The 23661-nt window shown below is 41.1% G+C and overlaps 1 protein-coding gene across 3 annotated transcripts in view; it reads right to left on the bottom strand.

The window, feature by feature from the left end:
- The window catches only part of DDHD1 (DDHD domain containing 1), a 70594-nt gene that overhangs the window by 22969 nt on the left and 23964 nt on the right, over positions 1-23661 (bottom strand). For all 3 annotated transcript variants that reach the window (XM_057426289.1, XM_057426288.1, XM_057426287.1), the window contains 4 exons: positions 19108-19236; positions 17232-17379; positions 3121-3227; positions 2878-2984 (listed from right to left, as the gene is read on the bottom strand). In XM_057426289.1, the coding sequence (XP_057282272.1) occupies positions 2878-2984; positions 3121-3227; positions 17232-17379; positions 19108-19236 (491 nt within the window). The remainder of the gene's footprint in view (positions 1-2877; positions 2985-3120; positions 3228-17231; positions 17380-19107; positions 19237-23661) is intronic.

Consider the following 23661-nt stretch of genomic DNA (forward strand, 5'->3'; position numbering starts at 1 on the left):
CCAATTAATTGCTCTTCCTTATTATCTGTATAATGTTTAAAGAGGGATTCAGGACAGTCTGTGGACCACTGTACAGATGAAGACCTGCACTGTACAATTCACCTGCAGCCACACACAAACGCCACAGCTGAATCTATTAGCTGCAGACATCCTTGAGAGTGAACTTTGAGACCAGACTGATACGTTCATAGGGCTGCACTGAATTATTAATACCTGCCTGCTATCACATTACATGTCAGAAGTCAGAGGCACCTTTTGGATATTCTACCATGCTGCAGAAGAAACAATGCTTGAAATCAGAGGAGGTCATCCCCATGCTCCTGTAACATTTAGCAGAGCAACTCAGCTGCACCTGAAACAGCTCTTTGTCCTCTCATGTGAAAGCCACTATGACAAGGTTCTTCCCCCTTGAAAGAAGGTAGTTGTTTAAGAGTGGTCAAATGCTTTCAAGCAGCAGTTATGTTACTTCCAGATGTGGGGAAAATCCTTGGAAGTAGAAAGAAAATTCATATCAAAGTACTGTTGAGTGTTGTCAGATGAATAGCGGCTTTACTCTTATCTAGGTTGAACTCACCACATTGCTCAATCTATTTCACAAGGGCACAGCAAAGTTTAATTAGCTCTTTTTGAGATACTTTCAGAATTCCTGTATGGAAAGTGTTAGGAGTGCCCACAGCATACAAAGAATCATGTTGGCATGATGAAGTGGCAAGTAGGAATACTAATTCCAAGGACATGTGATTATGCGAATACTTGAAGACAAGGTTACAAGGTTCATTTCCACGCTGGAATGAGCACTCAGAACAAAGTGCCACAATGAACATGTGAAAAACCACCAACCTTTTCCAGAAGAACGCTCCGTTTGATACAGCTGCATTTAAACTCTGCAAGGTTATGTCACGGAATATAAAATGGGATAAGGAAGAGTAACAAAACTCCCCCCAAAACACAAACCCCAAACCAAAACAAGTCTCCTTTCTGCAAGTAAAGGCAAAATGAAAGATGAAAAAAACATACAAAACCTATTTAATGACTATGAGCTTCACACAACTCCTAAACAAGTGAGCAGAATCAAACAAGAAGTCGCATCTGTGACAACTCACTGGCAGAACACAAACTCTGTAGCTGAATGAACAAGAAAACCTTCATCCCAAACATTTTGACTGCAATAACAAAGATGCATTTCAGAAACCTGTTCTTCAGGGTTTTAACGTCTTATCTGAAATAGCACTTTTGTTTTTTTGACAAATACTTGAAATTCAAATTGTACAACTTTGCTTTGAGAAAGTTACGTTTATCAGTGCAGTCTGAAAGTATGATCAACTTGTGTGTTGACTGCTGCAAGCATTCCAAGAAAATTCACTTAATTTGATGAAAAAAAACCCAACTTACTCTTTTGCAATCAGATCTAAGCACAGCTACAGCACTCATGCTATTTGCCAATTCAATGGTGATAAACCTGCAAAACTACTGTTCTACTGAGCAATGAATTAAATTTTTCATGCATTGCTGGACAGCATACTTGAACTTTATTCACTAGACTGCTTCCCCTAAGAGGTCCACACCATGCCAAGCCTCTAATGCAGCCTTAAAAAAAAGAAAATAAATTAAAAAAAATCAATTTTGAAGCTGCCAACAGTATTCACCACTTGCCATGATAGTTCTTGCTCAGTTCCGCATCAGCCAGAGAAACCCTATACACAGTGAAGAACCAAGGAGTCCTGAACTTCGCATTACTGAGTGACAGGAGAAGCACAGCTTTTGCACACCTATTGGCAGTGTTAATGCTTGTAGTGATTTCACCATCATTGCTGCTATCAGGAAAAGAAATGTTCTTAGGTAGATTAGGTTTAAGAATTACGTTGTGAGTCTGAAACACTTAAACATACCTAATTTTAATGAACGATAGCATCAAATCCCCATATAAACTTTGAAAGTCTCTCTCCCCCAACCCCAGTCTAATAATTCACAGAGCACCAAGTCTGCAAAAAGATTACCATACATAATGTAGTCAACACAGAAAAAAACTGTGATTCCTATAGAAACTAATCCTAAAACATTCCCACAGGGGTTTTGCAGTAAGTGTGATACACAAAGGATGCTACTGAGGTGAAGCACTGTACATGCAAGGTCAGGTTGGATGGGACTCTGAGTAACCTGGTCTAGTTGAAGATGTCCCTGCTCATTGCAGGGGACTTTAACTAGATGTATTTTAAAGGTCCCTTCCAACCCAAACCATTCTATGTTTTACAGGCTACTTTACGATTTATTCAAGGCTTTTCCCCTCTGATTAACGGTGTCACTCTACACCTACACAAAAGCACACATGCGCCTGCACAGATGTGGCAAGGTAAGATGGGAGCATCCAGTACACAAACAGTCCTCTAACAAACAGGTAACTGAGGGTTATCCTGTTTTTTCCTGCAAGGCAAATACACAGGGGCATTAGAACTGGTTCAGGTATGTTTGCACATGCTGCCATCACATCTGAGTTCAGAACTGACAAAAATTAAGTGACAAATGCCTACGGATTTTGCAAGAGGTAAGAATAATCTCAACTCTACGGCCTCCCATTGCTCTGAACATGGAGTTGCAAGAAAATCCTGTAAATAACCCTTCACATTTCCAAGCTCCCATTTTAGATAGTTATTTCTGCTCTAAATAAATTACACTGATTGTACTTTTTGCTGTTTCTCTACTCCTCTCACTCTTAAAATTCTGTATTTTGATTACTATGTATGACCACTACACACTTGCAAAGTGTTTGTATTCTTCATGCAGGGTCTCTCAGAAGGAAACATTTCTTACACTCCTAAGTCCAATTTGTTTCAGCCTCTATGCCCTGCTCTAGTAAATACAACATAAAACCACACTTACTTCATCTCTGTAAAGAGGACTGGTGTAATACATGATATCCATTGCACTGCTGTTCAGCATATCCCTTAAACCTCGTACTTTATCTGGAGTAATGGAATCCACAGTGTCTGAGGGAAAACAAAAATAGAGACTTGAGTTACATACAGGAGAACGACAAAATCCAAACAAGGCATGGGCATAGAACACAGCATGAACTTCTGGGGACAATTTTGCAGACTGCAGCAGAAGAACCAAGCCATGTACCTTCATCGAGGGTAAGTTTCGATCTCCATTCAACTGGAAGAAATTCAGCAAGCGTTGAGATATCAGAAAAATACTTTTCTTCTATTTTTCTTGCAGCATCTCGCATCCTACAAAAAGAGAAAAAAAGAACATGTTCCTGTAAAGGCTACTGTTGGTGCTCTTTATCAAATACAGCAAATGCATTTAGCAACAACACATTTCCTGCATTACTACTTTTCAATGCTTACTAACATAACTAATTACCTCAACCTCGTGCTTTTGTTATGAAGCACTTAAACTCTCATAATGAAAAATTCTGTGCATTACATGCTGAAAAGAGTCTAAAAAACTTTAAATATATTACACCATCGGCTTAACATAAACCATGTAGATTAATCTGAAAGATATCTGTTCACTCTAGTGGTTTGGGGTAAAATGTGACTGAAAATTAAGAATTTGACCACCAACTTGAAAATCTTGAATCACTGAAATCAGCCATTAGGTACTTTTCAACATACAGAAAAATATTAAAAATATTGCTTGAAAAGTCAGAATTTTATTTTAATTTTACATACCAAATTGGAAAGCTTGAGAGCTCTCAGAGTGAGAAATAGTATCATTTATAAGTGTTTCAACGTGCAGCAGCAGATGAAAAGGCTAACTGTCCTTTTAAAAGACAATTTTAACTTTTAAAGTGTATCTGAACATGAGCACTGACGCACCTCCCTCAAGGGATATGAGAAACTTAAAATACCTAATCCCCAAAGTATATCTGGCCCTCTCTGTTTGGAGGAAAAGGGGAATAATGGCATATTAAAAAAAAACAAACTACTTTACTTGTTGTGTGCATGGCCCATCAATAAAGAATTCAACCCAGTATGAAATTAGAATCATAGAATCATAGAATAGTTAGGGTTGGAAAGGACCTTAAGATCATCTAGTTCCAACCCCCCTGCCATGGGAAGGGACACCTCACACTAAACCATATCACAAAAGGCCTCGTCCAACCTGGTCTTGAACACTGCTAGGGATGGAGCATTCACAACCTCTCTGCGCAACCCATTCCAGTGCCTCACCACCCTAACAGGAAAGAACTTCCTCCTTATGTCCAATCTAAACTTCCCCTGTTTAAGTTTTAACCCGTTACCCCTTGTCCTATCAGTACAGTCCCTAGTGAACAGTCCCTCTCCAGCATCCTTGTAGGCCCCCATTCAGATACTGGAAGGCTGCTATGAGGTCTCCATGCAGCCTTCTCTTCTCCAGGCTGAACAGCCCAGACTCTCTCAGCCTCTCTTCATACAGGAGGTGCTCCAGTCCCCTGATCATCCTCGTGGCCCTCCTCTGGATTTGTTCCAACAGTTCCATGTCCTTTTTATGTTGAGGACACCAGAACTGCACACAATACTCCAAGTGAGGTGTCACAAGAGCAGAGTAGAGGGGCAGGATCCCCTCCTTTGACCTGCTGGTCACGCTCCTTTTGATGCAGCCCAGGATACGGTTGGCTTTCTGGGCTGCGAGCACACACTGACGCCGGCCCGTGTTCATTTTCTCATCGACCAACACCCCCAAATCCTTCTCCACAGGGCTGCTCTTAATCTCTTCTCTGCCCAACCTGTAGCTGTGCCTGGGATTGCTCTGACCCAGGTGTAGGACCTTGCTTGGCATGGTTAAACTTCATGAGGTTGGCATCAGCCCACCTCACAAGCGTGTCAAGGTCCCTCTGGATGGCATTCCTTCCCTCCAGCATATCAACCGAACCACACAGCTTGGTGTCATCAGCAAACTTGCTGAGGGCGCACTCAATCCCACTGTCCATGTCAGTGACGAAGATGTTGAACAAGACCGGTCCCAACACCGATCCCTGGGGGACACCACTCGTTACTGGTCTCCAGCCGGACATTGAGCCATTGACCACAACTCTTTGTGTGCAGCCATCCAGCCAGTTCTTTATCCACCGAGTGGTCCATCCATCAAATTGATGTCTCTCCAATTTAGAGACAAGGATATCGTGGGGGACAGTGTTGAACGCTTTGCACAAGTCCAGGTAGATGACATCAGCTGCTCTACCCCTGTCCATCAGTTCTGTAGCCCCATCATTATACAAGATAGTAAAAAATTATACAAGATAGTAAAATATCTGTGCATTCTATCAAAATCATTAAGCAACCAAACTGTGAAAGTGTTTGGTTTTTTTCCTTTTTTCCCTTTACATGAATCTTGACTCCCAATGGTATTAGCATTTTTGAAGATGAGCACAACAAACTAAATCTGACCAAGGGGCCACAGTGCTGGGTTTTGAGGAGCTGCCTCCCAGTTCCAGGCAGCAGAGGGATTTTTATTTGAAGCAAAGCCCAGGGTTTCAATATTTCTTTTCCCATTTTCAAAGCAAACCCCTTTTAATGATTGCTACAACCAAAGGCATGATCACATTACTCTCCCATCTGTACTTCCACCAGTCCAAATACATGTAAGTTTAACCCCGTAGCTGAGATACCTTCCTTGAATATATTAATACTCCTCTGCTCTCCTTCAGTAGAAATGAGACAGTTTAACCTGAATCACTAGCAGTACCTGAGGCAGTAATCACTTAAGTGCTCCATTTCGTAAGCACTTTCTGCATCAACAAGCACCCCTATATAAACAACTCTGCCAAGCCCCTGTCCTGAGTTTCAGGCCCCTTTAAAACTAAGTCAAGAGTACAGAGCAGACAGCTGCAAGATGAAGTCAGGACCTGCCCAAAGCTCCCCCATGAGGTTCCACTGGAGGTGAAAATACAAATAAAAAGTTAGAAGTATTGACCAAACTTGTTCTTAATCTCCCAGGGTAGCTGTTGCTCTGTTTGGACACAGGTTGCTAGCAGGATTTAGACTGTGTAGAAGAGCTGAAGGCAGATAAGTCTGTTGGAACAAGCATAGAGATGAATTTCAGCCATCACAAGCAGCACCTGAGTTCTGCATAAAGATGGTGGCTTTGGGCAAAATGCCTTCAACGTTTTTACTTCAGCCTTATCAGCTGCACAGCAAGAGGAACACACTTCACTGAGGAAAGACTATGAAAGCCAATGTCTTGAAAAAACATTTTCTACAAAGATAATGAATACTCCTACTTTGTCATGTTGTTTTTTTTTTTCCCAGGAAAGGCCCACTATGATACTAAAAAAGCAGCTCAACAGTGTACCAAATTTTTGAAGCTGGTAAAACACACTTTTTCATAACTGAAACCTACTTTCTAAGAGGGGGGGGGGGAAGAGAGGGAAGAAAGAGGGGGAAGAGGGAACATCCTTTCTTCCAAAGCCATTATAGATGGCCTGACCAAACAGCCAAGAAATGCAAATGATCAGCATCTCTATTTTTAAAGCCTGGTTTGATTGCACTCCTAATCTTCTAGTCTCTAATTTAAAGAGATGGCAGAATGTCCTTCCCATGACTGTGGGGAGGTAGGGGGAGTATTTCAGCAAGAGGATCTGCTTAAATCAGAGTTGATTTAAGGCCAGAACTGACCTAGCCTTGCAAAGCACAAAGCAACCCTCTGCACTATCACCCCACACAACATGCCTCTCAGGACGCTTGTGTGAGAGCCAAACTTCAGCCACAAGAAATTTCTAGATTATCAAGAAGATAAAATTTCAGCGAATACATCAACATTCCTAGAGTCTCTGAGTAACCAAAACAAAAGGGAAACATACCCGTCTGAACAAAATCCTAGTTACTAGCACCAGGAAAGGTAGGGACCTAAAATCTAAATGAATATTCTTTGGAACAGTTCTTTGGTATTGCCAAGACACCTTAACTTTCTCTGCATGAAGGAGTATGATGGCTAGCTAGATGAATCCAGAAACAGTTAAGTTTAGAAGGAAATCAGGCAAACAGCAATCCAAAACCCAATTCTAAAGCTTCTAGGCTTAAAAGCATTTAAAGTTTAGAAAGGTTTTATGAATAAAGCATAGACTTCCACACAGCAACAATTACTTTAAGTGAAGGAACTAGTAAATAACCCAGTTCTAACAGAGTGTGAAAGAACATCCAAACTATTTATGCTAAGCCGCTTGCCATCATATTTGAGAAATCCTGGCAGTCAGGTGAAGTTCCTGACGACTGGAAAAAGGGAAATATAACCCCCATTTTCAAGAAGGGGAAAATGGATGACCTGGGGAATTACAGACCAGTCAGTCTCACCTCTGTGCCTGGCAAAATCTTGGAGCAGATTCTCCTGGAAGGCATGCTGAGGCACATGAAAATCAACAAGGTGCTTGGTGACAGCCAGCATGGCTTCACTAAGGGGAAATCCTGCCTGACCAATTTGGTGGCCTTCTATGATGGGGCTACAGAACTGATGGACAGGGGTAGAGCAGTTGATGTCATCTACCTGGACTTGTGCAAAGTGTTCAACACTGTCCCACACGACATCCTTGTCTCTAAATTGGAGAGACATCAATTTGATGGATGGACCACTCGATGGATAAAGAACTGGCTGGATGGCCGCACGCAAAGAGTTGTGGTCAATGGCTCAATGTCCGGCTGGAGACCAGTAACGAGTGGTGTCCCTCAGGGATCGGCGTTGGGACCGGTTTTGTTCAACATCTTTGTCGCTGACATGGACAGTGGGATTGAGTGCGCCCTCAGCAAGTTTGCCGATGACACCAAGCTGTGTGGTTTGGCTGATACCCTGGAGGGAAGGAATGCCATCCAGAGGGACCTTGACACGCTTGTGAGGTGGGCTGATGCCAACCTCATGAAGTTTAACCATGCCAAGCAAGGTCCTACACCTGGGTCAGAGCAATCCCAGGCACAGCTACAGGTTGGGCAGAGAAGAGATTCAGAGCAGCCCTGTGGAGAAGGATTTGGGGGTGTTGGTCGATGAGAAAATGAACACGGGCCGGCGTCAGTGTGTGCTCGCAGCCCAGAAAGCCAACTGTATCCTGGGCTGCATCAAAAGGAGCATGACCAGCAGGTCGAAGGAGGGGATCCTGCCCCTCTACTCTGCTCTTGTGAGACCTCACTTGGAGTATTGTGTGCAGTTCTGGTGTCCTCAACATAAAAAGGACATGGAACTGTTGGAACAAGTCCAGTGAAGGGCCACGAGGATGATCAGGGGACTGGAGCACCTCCTGTATGAAGACAGGCTGAGGAAGTTGGGGCTGTTCAGCCTGGAGAAGAGAAGGCTGCATGGAGACCTCATAGCAGCCTTTCAGTATCTGAAGGGGGCCTATAGGGATGCTGGGGAGGGACTCTTCATTGGGGACTGTAGTGATAGGACAAGGGGTAATGGGTTAAAACTTAAACAGGGGAAGTTTAGATTGGACATAAGGAGGAAATTCTTTCCTGTTAGGGTGGTGAGGCACTGGAATGGGTTGCCCAGGGAGGTGAATGCTCCATCCCTAGCAGTGTTCAAGACCAGGTTGGACGAGGCCTTTTGTGATATGGTTTAGTGCGAGGTGTCCCTGCCCATGGCAGGGGGGTTGGAACTAGATGATCTTAAGGTCCTTTCCAACCCTAACGATTCTACGATTCTATGATCATTAGCAGCTGTAAACTTTACAAATATCTACGCTGGAGCTACTGACATCCCCATCTTCAAATGGCTACAGGTTTTCTTCCTGTTCTAAAGGATCCAGGTATTACCAAACCTACTAACAGGCAATCTGACACAGGATTTTTTTAAGTAAAAATTTCCTTTCTAATGCGAGATATAAGAGTTTGGAAAAAAGTGCAGCCTAGCAATTTTGCCAGAGCTTTCGGAAAAAGCTTCAAGTCTCCCCTCCTAAAAGCACTGCCAAGTTCTCTTTCCTTATCCAAAATTTTGTGAAATGCACTTGGATCTGGAAGGTTCCAATTCACGTCAGCTGAGATTATTCAGACATGGTCCAGCCTCCAGCAGGTCCCAAACTTAGAATCACAGAACAGTTTGGGTTGGAAGGGACCTTCAAGATCATCCAACTTCCAACCCTTCTGCCATTGGCAGGGACACATTCCACTAGACCAGGTTGCTTAAAACCCCGTCTGACCTGGCCTTGAACACTGCCATGAACTTCTGCAGGAAAAATTTCTGGTCTGTTTTCCCAAGTAACAAGTGACAGGATAAGAGGAAACAGCCTCATGCTGTGCCTGTGGATGTTTATATTGGTTATTATGAGAAATTTCTTCATCAAAAGGGTGATCAGGTATTGGAACAGGCTGCCCAAGAAAGTGGTGGAATCACCAGCCCTGGATGTGTTCCAAAAATACGTAGGCAAGGCTCTTTGTGACATGGTTTAGTGGTGGACTTGGCTGTCCTGGAGTAAAGACTGGACATGATGAGGCACTGGAATGGGTTTCCCAGGGAGGTTGTGAATGCTCCATCCGTGGCAGTGTTCAAGGCCAGGTTGGACAGAGCCTTGGGTGACATGTTTTAGTGGAACGTGTCCCTCCATGGCATGGGGGTTGGAACTTGATGATCTTAAGGTCCTTTCCAACCCTTACTATTCTATGATTCTATGAACGATTATGGACAAACATTCAAAAGCACACAAAAACAAAACCCAACTCTGCATGTTCATTTATGCCTTGCAAAATACATTCTGTTAGAAGCGCACAAAAGCTCCATTTTGTCAGATTTTTATTAACTGCCACCTCACTGATGTGAAATCAAATATGCAACAACTGTATTTCTCACTGTTTTGAGCATGCTCCTCCCCTATGATACACTGCATTTCATGCTGACCTTAAGAAGACAAATTACTGACTGAATGTTTTGCTAATTATGAACTATATAGTTACTAAAACATTTAACTGTTAACGCTTTTCATTAAACTTCCTGAGGCAATACAGTTCAGTGCTACTAGCCAAATACTGTCAGAGGTACAATTATCCTCTTTTGGTATTTTACAGCAGCAATGTCCTGATCACAAGAATCGTGAAGGCACTGAAAGACACCAGAACAATTCCCAGTGCAAAACATCTCATTTACAGTGAATGGCACTATACAACAGCTCCCGCTGATTCTGATCAACAGTTTGATATTATAAATTCTAATGAAACCTAGTGTAATTGCCAAGCAATGTGGCTATGCTAACATCAAAACCCCAGCATACATACATATACATATATGCTATGTATATGCTTGCTTATCTGTTCTGCTATAAAGGTGTTGCAGTTGTGGTTTTTGTGGGGTTTTGTTTGGTTGGTTTTGTTTTTTTTTTTGCCAGGGGTTGGGTTGTTTGTTTTTTGTTTTCCTTCTTCTGGCTTTTAAATATTTTGGGTTATTTTATCAGATGGCAAGTTCCTCTACTTACTACCAACTGAAGTAATAAATCCTCATCTGAACAGGCAGAGGATTTTTCTCCTTTCCAGTACAAACGGACGTTGAAATACCGACCCCAAAGCAACAATTACTTAAATCTATACACATGGCAACAACTACAATTTATGATTTTTCTAAGGAAAAAAAACCACCACTGAGGCACAGATGCGACATACCTTAGAAAACATTTTGACATATTGCTATTTTCCATGAAAGAAGCAATGGCCTGAAAATAGATGCTTTGAGACTCACCATAAATAAAATGTGCTTGTCTTTCTCTGATTAAAATAATAAATAATAAACCCTATATTCACAGGTATACATCCTTGCTTAAGGAAATATATTCTGGAGATAAGTTAACGTATTTAGGATTATTGCTTTGGAGTTTTTTAATCTTATGCTACTAATTTTACTCTTGTGTAGCATTCACAATTATTACATTAAAAACTGGGGAGCTACAAACCAACCTAGCTTCAGCTAGTTCACAAACGTTATAAAATGACCTTGATAGCTGGTAACAAAGCAAAATACCTGAAGGCTCAAAAAGTCACTCATTTTATTTCCAAGTTACCTTTACAGACCCTTTTCAGTCAGACGATCCATAGCTAAACAAAAGGGAATGGTCTTTAATTTTAAAAGCGTTAAACCAGCCAACTTCTTACTCTGAACTCTCAAGTTAAGAGATAGGGCAATGGGATGTCCCCCCAGGAAAAACAACCCTAAGCTCTCACTACTGCCTGCAAAACTGTGTAGACCCATTCCTGGATTTGCTCACAAAACCGGTAAATTACGCACTAAAGCATTCCTCAACTGCTTTCACTACACTGGGGTTCCCTCATATGGAGGGCAGCACTCACTGTCTCTTTGAGGAAATAATACCAGGAGTTATTGAGGAAACTCAGGGCTGACTTGAGCTAAATTTAGTAAGTCAAAGTGAGAGTAGCAGACATGAGTAATAAAAATTGAGATCTGCTCAAGCCAGAGGAAATGGAAGGGGGCTGTTTCCAAAAGCTTAGCTGCATTGAAGAAATGCCAACTCAAGTCTTATTCAAGGTGGATTACAAAGAGCAACTGCAAGACACAAGTCATCTTCTGCCACTGTTGTTCAAGGATTCATCTGCTCTCAGACCAGACACATTAAGATTGCTGCTCTATCATATATGCAGACTCATTTTATTTTGAAAGAAAGATGGAAATTCTAGGATGCAAACAAAGTAAGCATGATGGTGATTCGCACTTTGTTTTCAAGAATAATCAGACTCAGCAGGATCAAAAGAACTCAAGCTGCTTGGCTAGTTGATTACAAGATCCCTGTGGAAATCCAGGTGCTCCAAGTGTGAGTGCCTCCCTCCTCAGCACTGCTTTCCAAACAGCAGGCAAGCTTGCCCTTCATGGAGATGCTGGCTTTGCCATAAAGCAGATCAGGCATTCCCTGTCACTACTGCCATCCCCTGCCTCCTCACCACTCACTTGCATCTTCCAGATGGGGTTCCAGTTTTTCAGACAAACTGCAGTGATTCTGTTTACAATGGGACCATACAGACAATTGTGCTGGTGTGGGCAGTAAAAGGGCAGCACTGGGCAGAAATGAGGGCTGGGGGAAGGATGGGAACAAGAAGAGATCTATAGATACATCTAAGTTCTAAACAGGCTGTTACAGCTTCCCTCCAATGTGCGGTCATGTGTTAGATAATTAATAAATCTACACAAAACAAGCTCTTATGAAAGCATTTAATGACCTGTCTATCACCTTTTACCTCTAGGGCTGAACTTTTCATTTAGCTTGCACAGCAAGCTCAAGTTGAAACCTGTAAGACAATTTTTACATTTTTTGCATACTTAATTTCAGAAATATTACTAGCACTTAAGGCTGGAAAGCAAACATGTAATATGTATTTAATGCAATGCAAGCATTTAAATGGAAAATAGGCAATGCTACAAAGTATCTGAAAAGCTAAAAATTATAGGAAAAATTTTACAGAGAATCTTGATTTCAGCAGCGCATATTTAATGCACTGAAAGGCCTCTGAGAGGCTCTGCACTCTGTAAGGGCTTGTACACTGCTGGAAATTTACCAAAATAGCTATTCTGAGGTAATTATTATAATGATAAGCCATAATTAAAATGTTTTCTAATGGGACTTGCAATAACAATGTAACTGGTGATTATGGAATACCAAAATGACATTGCTTTTGCACACAGCAAGTTCTGTGCTACGAGCAGCAGCACAGGCAAATACAATTTTTGAATCAAACCAGAAAATTTGGACAGAGGCAGACATATGCCAATTTTAGGGTAAGAGCAGCCAAGAAGTGTGACAACATTACAGCTTCTACAGAAATACACAGAGCAGCTACTCCATTCAATTTTCCAAGCATAGGAGCTGATGAAATTTAGAGGGTCTGATCTTTACATAAGCCAGGTAAAACAACAGGATTTTTTAAAGGAGATTTAAGACATGGATAGTAACATTCCCAAATTCTATTTTAAATGTATAAGGACAATCCCTACCCTCCCAATCCAGAAGCACAAGTTCAACAAAATCAGACATTGTGTTTCAGTGAAAAAAATATTCCAAATAACAATATTAAAGTGTGTACAGTAAAAGGATATTGCAAAATTACTTCTTTTTAAAGTTAACATTATCTGAAACCTACTATCGCTAGAATATTGCACGTGACGGCAAACAACCCCCCTCTCCAATGAAGCATATTATGCCATAATATCTTAATTTACATTAACAGGAATACAGAATATGCTATTTTCATCCTTAAATAATCACCCCTATGCTACCAAAGCAGCTCACAGCGCATTATTCTGTTCACGTTAGGTTGGCTGAATCACTGTTCCAGCCTGGAGGAGGTACTGTCTCTTCCCAGACAAGTTCTGCAGTTAGTATCAGCACTGACAGGAGCAGCTTGCTGTACCAGCTGCTGGTCTACATTTAGATAATATTTTAATGTGTAAACAAATTAAGTTTAACTACACTGTGGAAAAACAAAATTATGTCACATCTACCAAAGACCTGTTCATTCAAGCATTGATAAAATGCTGCTTTTCCATTTATTTACTTACAGGACACCCTGCAACCATAGCATCTAGCCACATAACGATTAGATTGAACTCCATTACTTAATTGAATTAGCACATATAATTTTAAATCACCCTAGAACGAGAGTTCTGTTTTCACCTCTATAACCACCAGGATCTGCCTAATGATACAGATGCATCACATGAGCTGCACTAATTTCTTCTCCAGCGGGTAACATGAGGACAGAGCATATCAAATGAGCTCTGGGAGGGTCTCTAACTGGCCTGGGTAACAGGCAGAGTATTCCACATCTGGGGCATAAACTGTATTTTTGCACTTTTTTTCCTTTTATTTCTTTTGGGAGCACTTGTTCAAGTGAGGCTACGTTTTTGTTCTATGAACTGAAGTGTTGCACTCACACAGGTTGAGCTAAATACAAAAGTTTTATTTCAGGGTAGGATGAACCCATAAAGAATCATCAATAAATATATGTGACAAAGACAAAATGCACAAGGGATTTTATTTTTTTTTTTTTGTGGATGGTAGAAGGGGAAGGCACCTGAACCATTCTCTTCTGCAGACCCCAGAGCCCTTCCAAGCACCATACCAAAAAATCCAACGTGCCACAGAGTTTGCCTTGCCCAACCCACCCCATCTCTGTTCTCTCCCCAGACAATCACACTCTTTTTTTTCTTTTTCCTTTTTTCTTTGTGACCATCCTTTCTTTTTCTCCACCATTCTCCATCAGGTCTTGCATTTCACCCAGGCATCTGGCTGAGTCTCTCTCAACCATATAAAACTCAAGCAAATTGTACTCAAAACATGATCATAGAATCACTTAGTTGGAAAAGAACTTTAAGATAGAGTCCAACCATTAACCTAGCACTGCCAAGCCCACCCCATGTCCCTAAGCACCATGTCTATAGGTCTTTTGAATACCTCCAGGGACGGTGATTCCACCACTTCCCATGGCAGCCTGTTCCAATGCTTGGCAACTCTTGGTGAAGACATTTTTGCTAATATCTAGCCTAAACCATTCCTGGCACAACTTAAGGCCATATCCTCTTGTCCGGTTGCTTATTACTTAAGTGAAGAGACTGATCCCCACCTCACTACTACCCGCTTTCAGGACATGTTTCTTAGGTAAAAGTTTGCTTGCTTTCAACCAAATTATAACACACTGCAGTTTAAAAGCCTTGGATGAAAAGTGTCATATAAATCCATGTCTCAGCACCCACTGAGAGGACTGGTGGCTCTCTGCAAGGAATGTCTCCTGCCAGATGTCATGGGGCCTAAACCAAAAGCAATTTCTAAGGAACACACCTACCACAAGATTCCTACACCAGGACACATTATAACTGTACATCACAAGTGACAGCCACGTCCTTCACAGCTGCATGCAACCCAAGGCAAGGATGAGCTCTGAGGGATGATAATGCCTGCTATATCTGCCGCCCGGTGGTACCCGTATATTGATGAGGAAAGGAATGGTGACACTGATGGGCAGACGTATGGCTTAAGTTAACAGATTTAGCATGGTTGCAACTATATGTTTCAAATTAAAGAATGTGCATTTAAAAGGAAAAAAAACACTGAAATCTTTAGTTGCTGCTTTAACTTGAGCAGTCAAAAAATATTTGTCCTTATCAATCTTACAATTTTTCAAAAAGCAACATCTGACTTCCTGTCTCCCTAATGCAAAAGAAAAAAAAAAAAGAGAAAAAAGAGGAAAAAAAAAATACACACATATATCACAGATGAAGGTACTAAGAAAAAGTTCTAGTACAGCTTGTGAGAGCTGCCATTGTGCTGGCTTGGCAGCCATTTCTTCTAAATTCTCTTCCTACAACATATGGGATGTTCCTTACTGGTAAGTTTAAAGCTATAAAAAGGAAATAAAAACCAAACCCAAACACAAAACCCAACATTTTTTAATTTGCAGATTTTGTACAAGGATACACAATTTATACCAACAATTAGCATTTAAAAAGGCTATGCAATACTGCCTGATACTTACTGAGAATATGAGCAAGATCTACTGAAGCACAGAAAGTCTTGCTTCCTTTGTAGATAAAAGATTTCACATAATGGGCTGCCAGTTAAAGCAGGACTTCTTATGGCATGAACACCTATGCACTGTGTCCTGAGCTAAAGTTAGACCACCCGTACAACCCCTGTATGTATGTTCAACAGAAAATGAGGCAGGGAAAAAGAAAAAATAGAAAACCTTAACAGTTCCAAGATGGGAAGTTTATTTGTTTTTGCTGTTAAACCAGCAACTTATACTTAGGGTCTCTGCCTTTCCAAAGTAATTGCATCCTAAAAAAAATAAATTTTTACATTTATTTTGGTGACTAACCAGCTTTTTATCAAGGGCTGTGGATCCTCTTCTCTTTGGTTTGACTGCTTGCTCTTAAACAACACAAATAAAAAAGCAGATAAGTGCCAGAAATAGGGGAATGAGGAGTAGCAGGTCATTGCTTTGAGATGACAAATGACACAGCACTGAAATCAAGTTATGCTCTACCACAACAGAGGACACTAGAGCAGAAGACTGAGCTGAAAGAACACAAGAGCCTGCTGACACGATGGTACACACAAGAGCAATGACACATTAGCACTGACATACATTGCCATTCTGGATTTAAAGGGAGGTTCACAAAGCTCTTACCACGAAATCAGCAATCCCAGTTCTACATGCATGTTCACAGGAGTCACTGGTATGTCACTATTCCTGTCAATTTTCATGGAACATAGAACTATTTGGGAAACGCATACTAAAACATCTGCACAATACAGATCTGTAATTAATGCTGTCATCATGACTTTACAACTTCGTCTAATATTCAAAAATCTTTTCAGGTACAGCAGTCTCAGTAGCTCAGGAGCTTCTCTCCCTGTTCGTAGAATAGTTAGGGTTGGAAAGGACCTTAAGATCATCTAGTTCCTAACTGGCCTTTGGAATTACCTCAGATGTCAAATCACAAGCCATTTGCAAACTAGTCTTCAAAATACACATTCAGTAAGAAGATCTAGTAAGCTTTCAATCACACTTTAGTTTTCAACTGGTATCTATGCACAGAATGCCATGAACAGTCTCAGCAACAGCTTCCAACTGCATGAAGGAACTGTCCAGTTGACAGCCAACATTCCCGCTAGCTCCCTGTTTCCCTTCTCTTGCCCACTATTCTGACAATTAGCCAGAACAACAGAGATTACCCTTGATTTTGATCAAATTAAAAATTGCTCCCTGCTCTGTCTGCAAAGACAATGGTGTTAGAAATCCAGTGAATATCTTGAAATACAGAATTGAGGGTTGGAAGGGACCCTCAAGATCATCCAGTTCCAACCCCATGCCATGACCAGGGACACCTTCCACTAGACCAGGTTGCTCCAAGCCCCGTCCAATCTGGCCTTGAACACTGCCAGGGATGGGGCAGCCACAGCTTTTCTGGGCAACCTGCGCCAGTGCCTCACCACCCTCACAGGGAAGAGCTTCTTCCTAATACCTAATGTAAATCTTCCCTCTGTCACTTTAAAGACATTCCCCCTTGCCCTGTCATTACATGCCCTTGTAAAGTTGCAAGCGTTGGTCATAAAAACAGAATATATCTTTGGTCTTCTTGCTTGCAGCTACTCTCACTAAGTCCATTCATCCAAATTCACACAGAAAATAGTGTACCCACAATATAAAGGCTCAGGGGAAGAGGAGCAGAAGGAAACAGGAAAAGATACAGCTTAAACCAAAGGGTCTGCTGTCATTTGTTAATGTCAGCCTTATAACCAGGCTAGATGGGTATTGCAAATACTACAAAGCACTCACATAGCTGTATTTTTGATGATCCTTCCTTGGTCCATTTTCTGCCCAATACCATGCACAACAAACACAATGTGACTAATTTGTGGTGGCTTGTCTTCTAATGTAGCTTCTTCTACATAGCCTCTATGTAGCCTTGTCCCACTACTTAAAGCTGTAGAAAAAACATTATCCTAGATCAGTTACATTCTATGAAGTTGACAAAAGCTTGACTTTTCTCAGACCAACACATTAAAGTATTTTGAAAACAAGTTTATACATAAAGGAATAGCATGTATTTATAAATATCTGCAACTAGATGATATTAATTGTATCAGTCAGTGTATTACTAGGACATTTCTGCTGTAAAGATAACTAATTCTAGAAGTATTCTCAAAAACCACTTTTTAGAAAATAGCTGCCCATCCACTTTTACACCACCATACCCTTCTTCTTTGTGTCTCAGTCATTAAACTTCCTTGTATCTCTACCTTACTCCCACAGCATGGAAGGAATCATGGAAATGAGCTGCCCAAAAACCTGGTAAACACTGTCATTCTCTCTGACCCACTTAAGAAAGCTGGTTGAAAAGCTTTATAATTTTTCATTTTTATGGGGAAAAGCTGTGTTTTATTTCAAGCTGATCCAACCTCAAATTTCCCCACTCATTCTCCAGTCCAGTGGCCAAACCAAAAATCAATTACCCAGGGCAAACATGGGTTTTCTCTCACTATTACACCAATGGCTTGAGAAACCCACTGGCACAGTGTGTCTTCACTCCCCTCTAGTGACAGACCCATATAAAGGATCACAGCCTTGCATAACCTGCGCAAGAAGCCAGCAACCCCTTCAGATAGTCACAGAGAAGAAGGCAGCATCATTCCCCTCCACAAAAATTTAAACCAACTTCTTTTGGTTTTAAAAAGGAAGAAAACACTACAGAAATGCTAAGGACAGTTTTTACACAGGACAGGTTTTGTTCACACAGTGGGCTTTCATTTGATATTTTCCCCTTCAAATCATTCAGGTCAGATCTTACTTATTATTTATTACACAATATCTAAATTGTGTTTTGGACACAGACTGCTTTTGGAACTGAAGCATTGAATTATATTAAGCTTTGGCAAACATTTAATTAATTATCCACCCAAGAGCCCTGTGGGGCAAGAGGGCATTAATTACAGGACAGAGACATGGAGATTAAAGGCAAACCTATCACCTGATCTTGTTCTTCAGAGACTAAGGAACAAGACAAATGTGTATGTTCTTGTTTTTGCAGCTGTCCAGCAGTGCACAGAAGCACCATAACTGAGAGAACAAGTTCCAATTTTCAAAGTTGGCAATAATCTAACTTTTGCTTGAGAGAGACCATCCTCTCCTCCAACCGTTTCAGCCTTGCTGAATTTTGACCTTAAATGAGCCTGGATCCCTACTTGAAACAATTTCTGTCCAAATGCTTCACCCCTCCTCTGTTTAACGAATGGAAAAAACCGCAAGAGGTGGTGAGGGGACTATATGATCATGTATTTAAGGAATGCATCGTGTCACACAAATACACAGGCTGTAAAGTTAAGGTTGCAAAGGAATCTGTAATTCTTACATTGTAGCTGCTAGACTCTGCCACTGTAATATTTTCATATATTTATTATGTAGTGCTAACTGCTGCATCCAAAATAATAATAAAATATGTAATAAAAACAAGTCATAGCCGATTCACATCTAGTTACAATTATGTACAACAACCTAAGGACCTTAATATACTCTACTGTGAAAAATGAAATGGCCGAAGTGGGCTAAGTGACATATTAAAACTTCAAACCTGAAATCTCCCTCTACTGTTCCAGTAACAAATTTAAAATATTGGTATTTACAGTATTCTTTACAAACTCTGAAAAAACATTACCTTTGGAAATTCCCAGCTTTTGTGTAACACTTCTTGCAATTTTAGATGTTGTTGCATCACTGTAAAGATACACTTCATCCACACTGTGCCAGTCCACATGGTTGCGACTCAACTTCAGACTATGAATAGCTGCAGCAAAAAAGGAACAACAGTTAATTTAGATGGGTAAGAGGGGAAAAAATTCTTCTTCAAACAGAGAAAGAGAGAGAACAGTATAATTTACATACAGGTTAAAATCTGTCGCTCCATTATGCCTAAATCTGTACTACTTCTTACCTTGAAAAGTTTTTACATTTAGGATTAATCTGACCAGGACAAGCAGCAGTTTGGAGACCACCTCTGAGGACATTTCACATCAATTCTCCTCCCACCCTCATCTTGGGATGGTAGGTTTCCAAAATACTCCCTTAGCTGAAAATAAAAACCAAGGGGGGCAGGACAACACATCCTGAAATACTGCAGCTGGGTGAGATGACCAGGTGGATGCCACATGTACTCTCATCACTAGAAAAAGAACAATTTCACTCCTATCTTGTCTCTCCTCTGTCTGTACAGTAAGATCCCTGGTTGTGAATGTACTCTGCTGTAACACAGAGGCTTTCAAGGCTCCATTACTAGAAGGCTTCATTGCATCTCTTTCCTTTGAGGAATATCCAGAAGCTGGAAATGCGGTTCAGTGAGAAAGCTTCTGAATAAATAATTTCCAGCACAGAACAGAATCTAGCTCTTTCAAAAAGCACTAAGAGCTCTACTGTTTTTTTGTGCAGTTATTGTGTTTTCCAGATTTGGAACTGATTAAACTCTGGGACCAGCCTCATGACACACTGCCCGATTGTCAGAACTAAGCACAATGGCCATGTTAAAATGCAAATCAGAATCTCTCATCTAAGGCTTGGAGCCTGAATGAGCAGAGCAAAGTAATTCAGATTTCACCTACATTTGAAAATCTGTTGCTTAGGTCTCATCTAATGTGGGATACGCGTTTGGAGAGGGAGAGCTGGCAGCAGCAACAGCCCCGTAACCAAAAAAAAGTGTTATTTAACTGTCATTGGTCTTGCTAAAAGTCCAAAGTCACAGAAAACACCCACAGGGGCTGTTTTGGTTTGTGGGGATTTTTTTTTTTGCGGGTGTTTGTCCCCACCCCCAGTAGCAGCTCCAACCTGTCCCCTAGCTGAAGCCACTCAAATGAATATTTTATACTCATCTGAAAATATTCTGAGAAAGCCTAAGCCATGCTTGTAGCATATTTTAACTCTGCATTTTAACATAGCACAAACCAGACACATTAAGGTAAAAGTTGTAACCTTTCTCCTGTATTTTTTGTTTCTTTGGCAAGGCAAACAGCCCTGGCATAGTCTGATGAAAAACTAAATGAAGTCTGTAAGAAACCAGAGCATTAGAAAAGGATTATCTCTTCTACTCTAGTAAGTAACTGATCCACAGAAAATAACTAGAACTATATTGCTGGTTTACATTGACAGAGCAAGAAGAGAGAAGGAAGTAAGTCACTCCTTGAAGAGCACATGTCAGCTTAGGGCAACAACAGGCTAGAGTAAGAAGCTAGGAACTCATAAACATCCCTGCAGGTGCAGACATGAGTCCATGGCCAGAAATCTCCATTCAGAACTGGAGAAGGAAAGCAGACTACCAGCAAAACTTTCTCTTTTAGACCTGGAGACAATGCAACAGAGACTGTGATGTCTTGAGAGAGGCACACAGTTGAGTGGCAAAGGCAAAGGGACCTCCTTGCACAGGTACCTGAGATCTCCATCCTCAACTCCATGATAAATGCAGACTTTTTATGCATTGTCTGGCAGGTCTTTAAGAGCTGTTCCACCTGCATTCTGTAAAATCCCTCTTGCAGTATGTTCTTGGAGAAGCTGACAGATGAGGGCTGGAAGGTTGGAAAGTGTTGTGCTCAATGTCCAAAGCATGCAGAGGAAGAGATGGAGAGGCCTGTGGCTGAGTCGCTTATTACCACTGGAAGAATAGCAGTTTGGGGAGAAGTGATCCTCAAAATCTTCTGGAATCAAGTCTAGCTTCTCTACTGGAAAGAATATACAGAAAGAAGTAGGTTTTCCCTACCCTGCATGAGTTATTCTCACTTGGGGAGAACAAATTTCTAACTTTTACGGTGTTCATCAAAAACATGTATGTTGAAGGGCACATCAAAATCAACTACAAGACATGCAAGCACTAAGGAACCGCAAAAGAAATATCCAACACTACTTCTCCACATATTTAGTAATGCCATCAAAAGGGAACTTGAAAAATTTGGTTTACTGTTAACACAAGCACCACATGATATGGCCAGTAATCTTCAGTAGAATCCTGTCTCTTGAAACTTACCTGAGATGTGTTGTTGACAAACATGTTGCAGTCAAGCTCCGATATGTACTTTTACAGCACTTTGGACTATACACACTTCCTTTCTACTCAGCACTCAGAATTAAAAACGTGTTCTAGCTTTTCAACCTACCGATTTGCCAGTAAGATTATAAACTTGGCAATTTTGACATAGTTTTTATTTTGCAACTCTTAGTAAATTTTGTTTACCAACACGCTGCTTTGCTTTTGAGTCCCTATCCATGTGTACACCCCAGAGCAAAGTCCAAACCAGCAGTAGAAACACTTAAGCACTGAAAACAGTGCCTGCAAAGGCACCATGCACTCCAGTGCAGTACTTTGCAGAAGTCTGGATAATGCTTCCAGGATGTCCATCTCACCAACCAGGAGGAGACATATTCCTTTAAAAGTTAACAAGAGTTACCTGGGTCAAAACAAAGCTGGCTGCTCCATCTTGGCATTCTGCTTTGAAATTCATGGGGATGAATGTTTTAAAAAGTCTGCCTGGGGATCAATGCATCCATTCCACAAGCTGGCCACCCTCTTACTGAAGCGGGGTGAGATTTTGTCTCCCTCTTATATATATGTAAATAAAGTATATCCGAGATGTCTGTTCATCCTCAGACCCCTGGCTGTAATGTCCACCAGTGGAACAGAAACCCCCTAATAAAGAAAAAGCTATCACCCTAAGCTTCAGGCCTTCTTGGTGAGCAAAAATATCCCTTCAAAATATGAGTGACATCCCACTTGATGAATATTGTTGTGCTTTCTCCATCCTTACATAAGATCTGTCTGGGGAGAGAAAAATGGTATGCTCTTGCAGATTTGCATGGCAGAAACCCAGCGGAGAGAAGAACTGCATAGCTGGTATCAGTCACAAGGATAAATGATGCACAAGCCATGTGTGCACGAACAGTGGTTCCCTGTCACTACGCACCGGAGATACTCTTTTGGTAAAAACAAAACAACCCTGCAATAAGGTACCCCTTCATGAGGGCCAACACTGCATCAAGGACTGTAAAGAGATTCTCAAGACTCTCAAGAGCCCAACCAAAAGGAGCTTCTGCTGCTGACAGTCCCAGAGTGGGAAGAAATGTCTTTGGAGAGGACTTGACAGCAATCTGAAAATAAGCATCCTAAAAAAAAAAAATTATTAAAAAAATTCGATATATGCAAACTGTGCTTTCCAGGTATGGGATAACAAGGGCTGCCACTGCTGTTTTGAAACTGAACACAGGAAACAAAGATATGTTTTCCTAGAAATTATAACATAATGTGATTTACATTCTCTTTGCAGAACAAATGGTGACTGTCCTACAAAATCCATTCATGCTGCAGACATGGTAAAAATGACAACACAGGAGCTTTTCATACAAAGAGATGTCACAGTTTGTCAGGAAGTCACCAAGTAATGTAAAACAGCTGAAGAAGCCAAGTTGTAGAATACAGATTAGGCAGTAGATATGCCACAGGGGAATACTCGTGTTCATTCCTCTGCCTTTTGGGTCCTTCAGAAGCACTCTTTCTCTGTTTGTGGATTCTCTTCAGGGCACCAGGCTAGGACGTTGCTGAGCTTCACTGAGATCTGACTATGCCTATGGCATCTCTGAACATCAGGCATAGAAGACAAAGGGTCTCCCATGAAACCACTGGAAAAGAATCTCCCTCTGGACTCAACTTCCTACAGCTTTGTTTTCACATGAACTACTTCTCTGACACCATGCACAGCTTTCTTAGAAGGCATCTTTGTAAGTGCATCTTCCCTACCTGCAGAAAACCATAGGTATTTTGTAACCTGCTTAGTTTTCTAGTTTGGGATTGAAGGCCAAGCCCATGCAAACAAAATCAAGTTTTGTTTTCCTTTTGATCCAGAAACTAGAAATTAAATGTTTTTCAGGAATACCAACAAAGACAACTACAGTATGAGTATGTGGAAGACATAACCCCACTGTAGATGGAAAACAGCCTGACATTAGACAGTAGCAAGCAAGCCATGCAAAACCAAGGAGAGAAGCATAGGGGAAGTGAGAGAGATCAAGAAATAACTTCTTTCAGCTGAAGAAATTAATGGTTACCATCACATAAACCTCCAGTTGCACCAAGGGAGATGAACACAGGGGAAAAAGCCATCTAAAAAGTTTAAATATGAAAACCGGAAAGGTAAACGTAAAATATAGAATACATATTCCTACAGCCTTGAAGAACCTG

This window comes from Pezoporus wallicus, unplaced genomic scaffold (assembly GCF_028554395.1).
Source record: "Pezoporus wallicus isolate ANWC-B61680 ecotype Strahan unplaced genomic scaffold, APGP_CSIRO_Pwel_v1 contig_8403, whole genome shotgun sequence".
In the NCBI taxonomy this organism is placed as follows: domain Eukaryota; kingdom Metazoa; phylum Chordata; class Aves; order Psittaciformes; family Psittacidae; genus Pezoporus; species Pezoporus wallicus.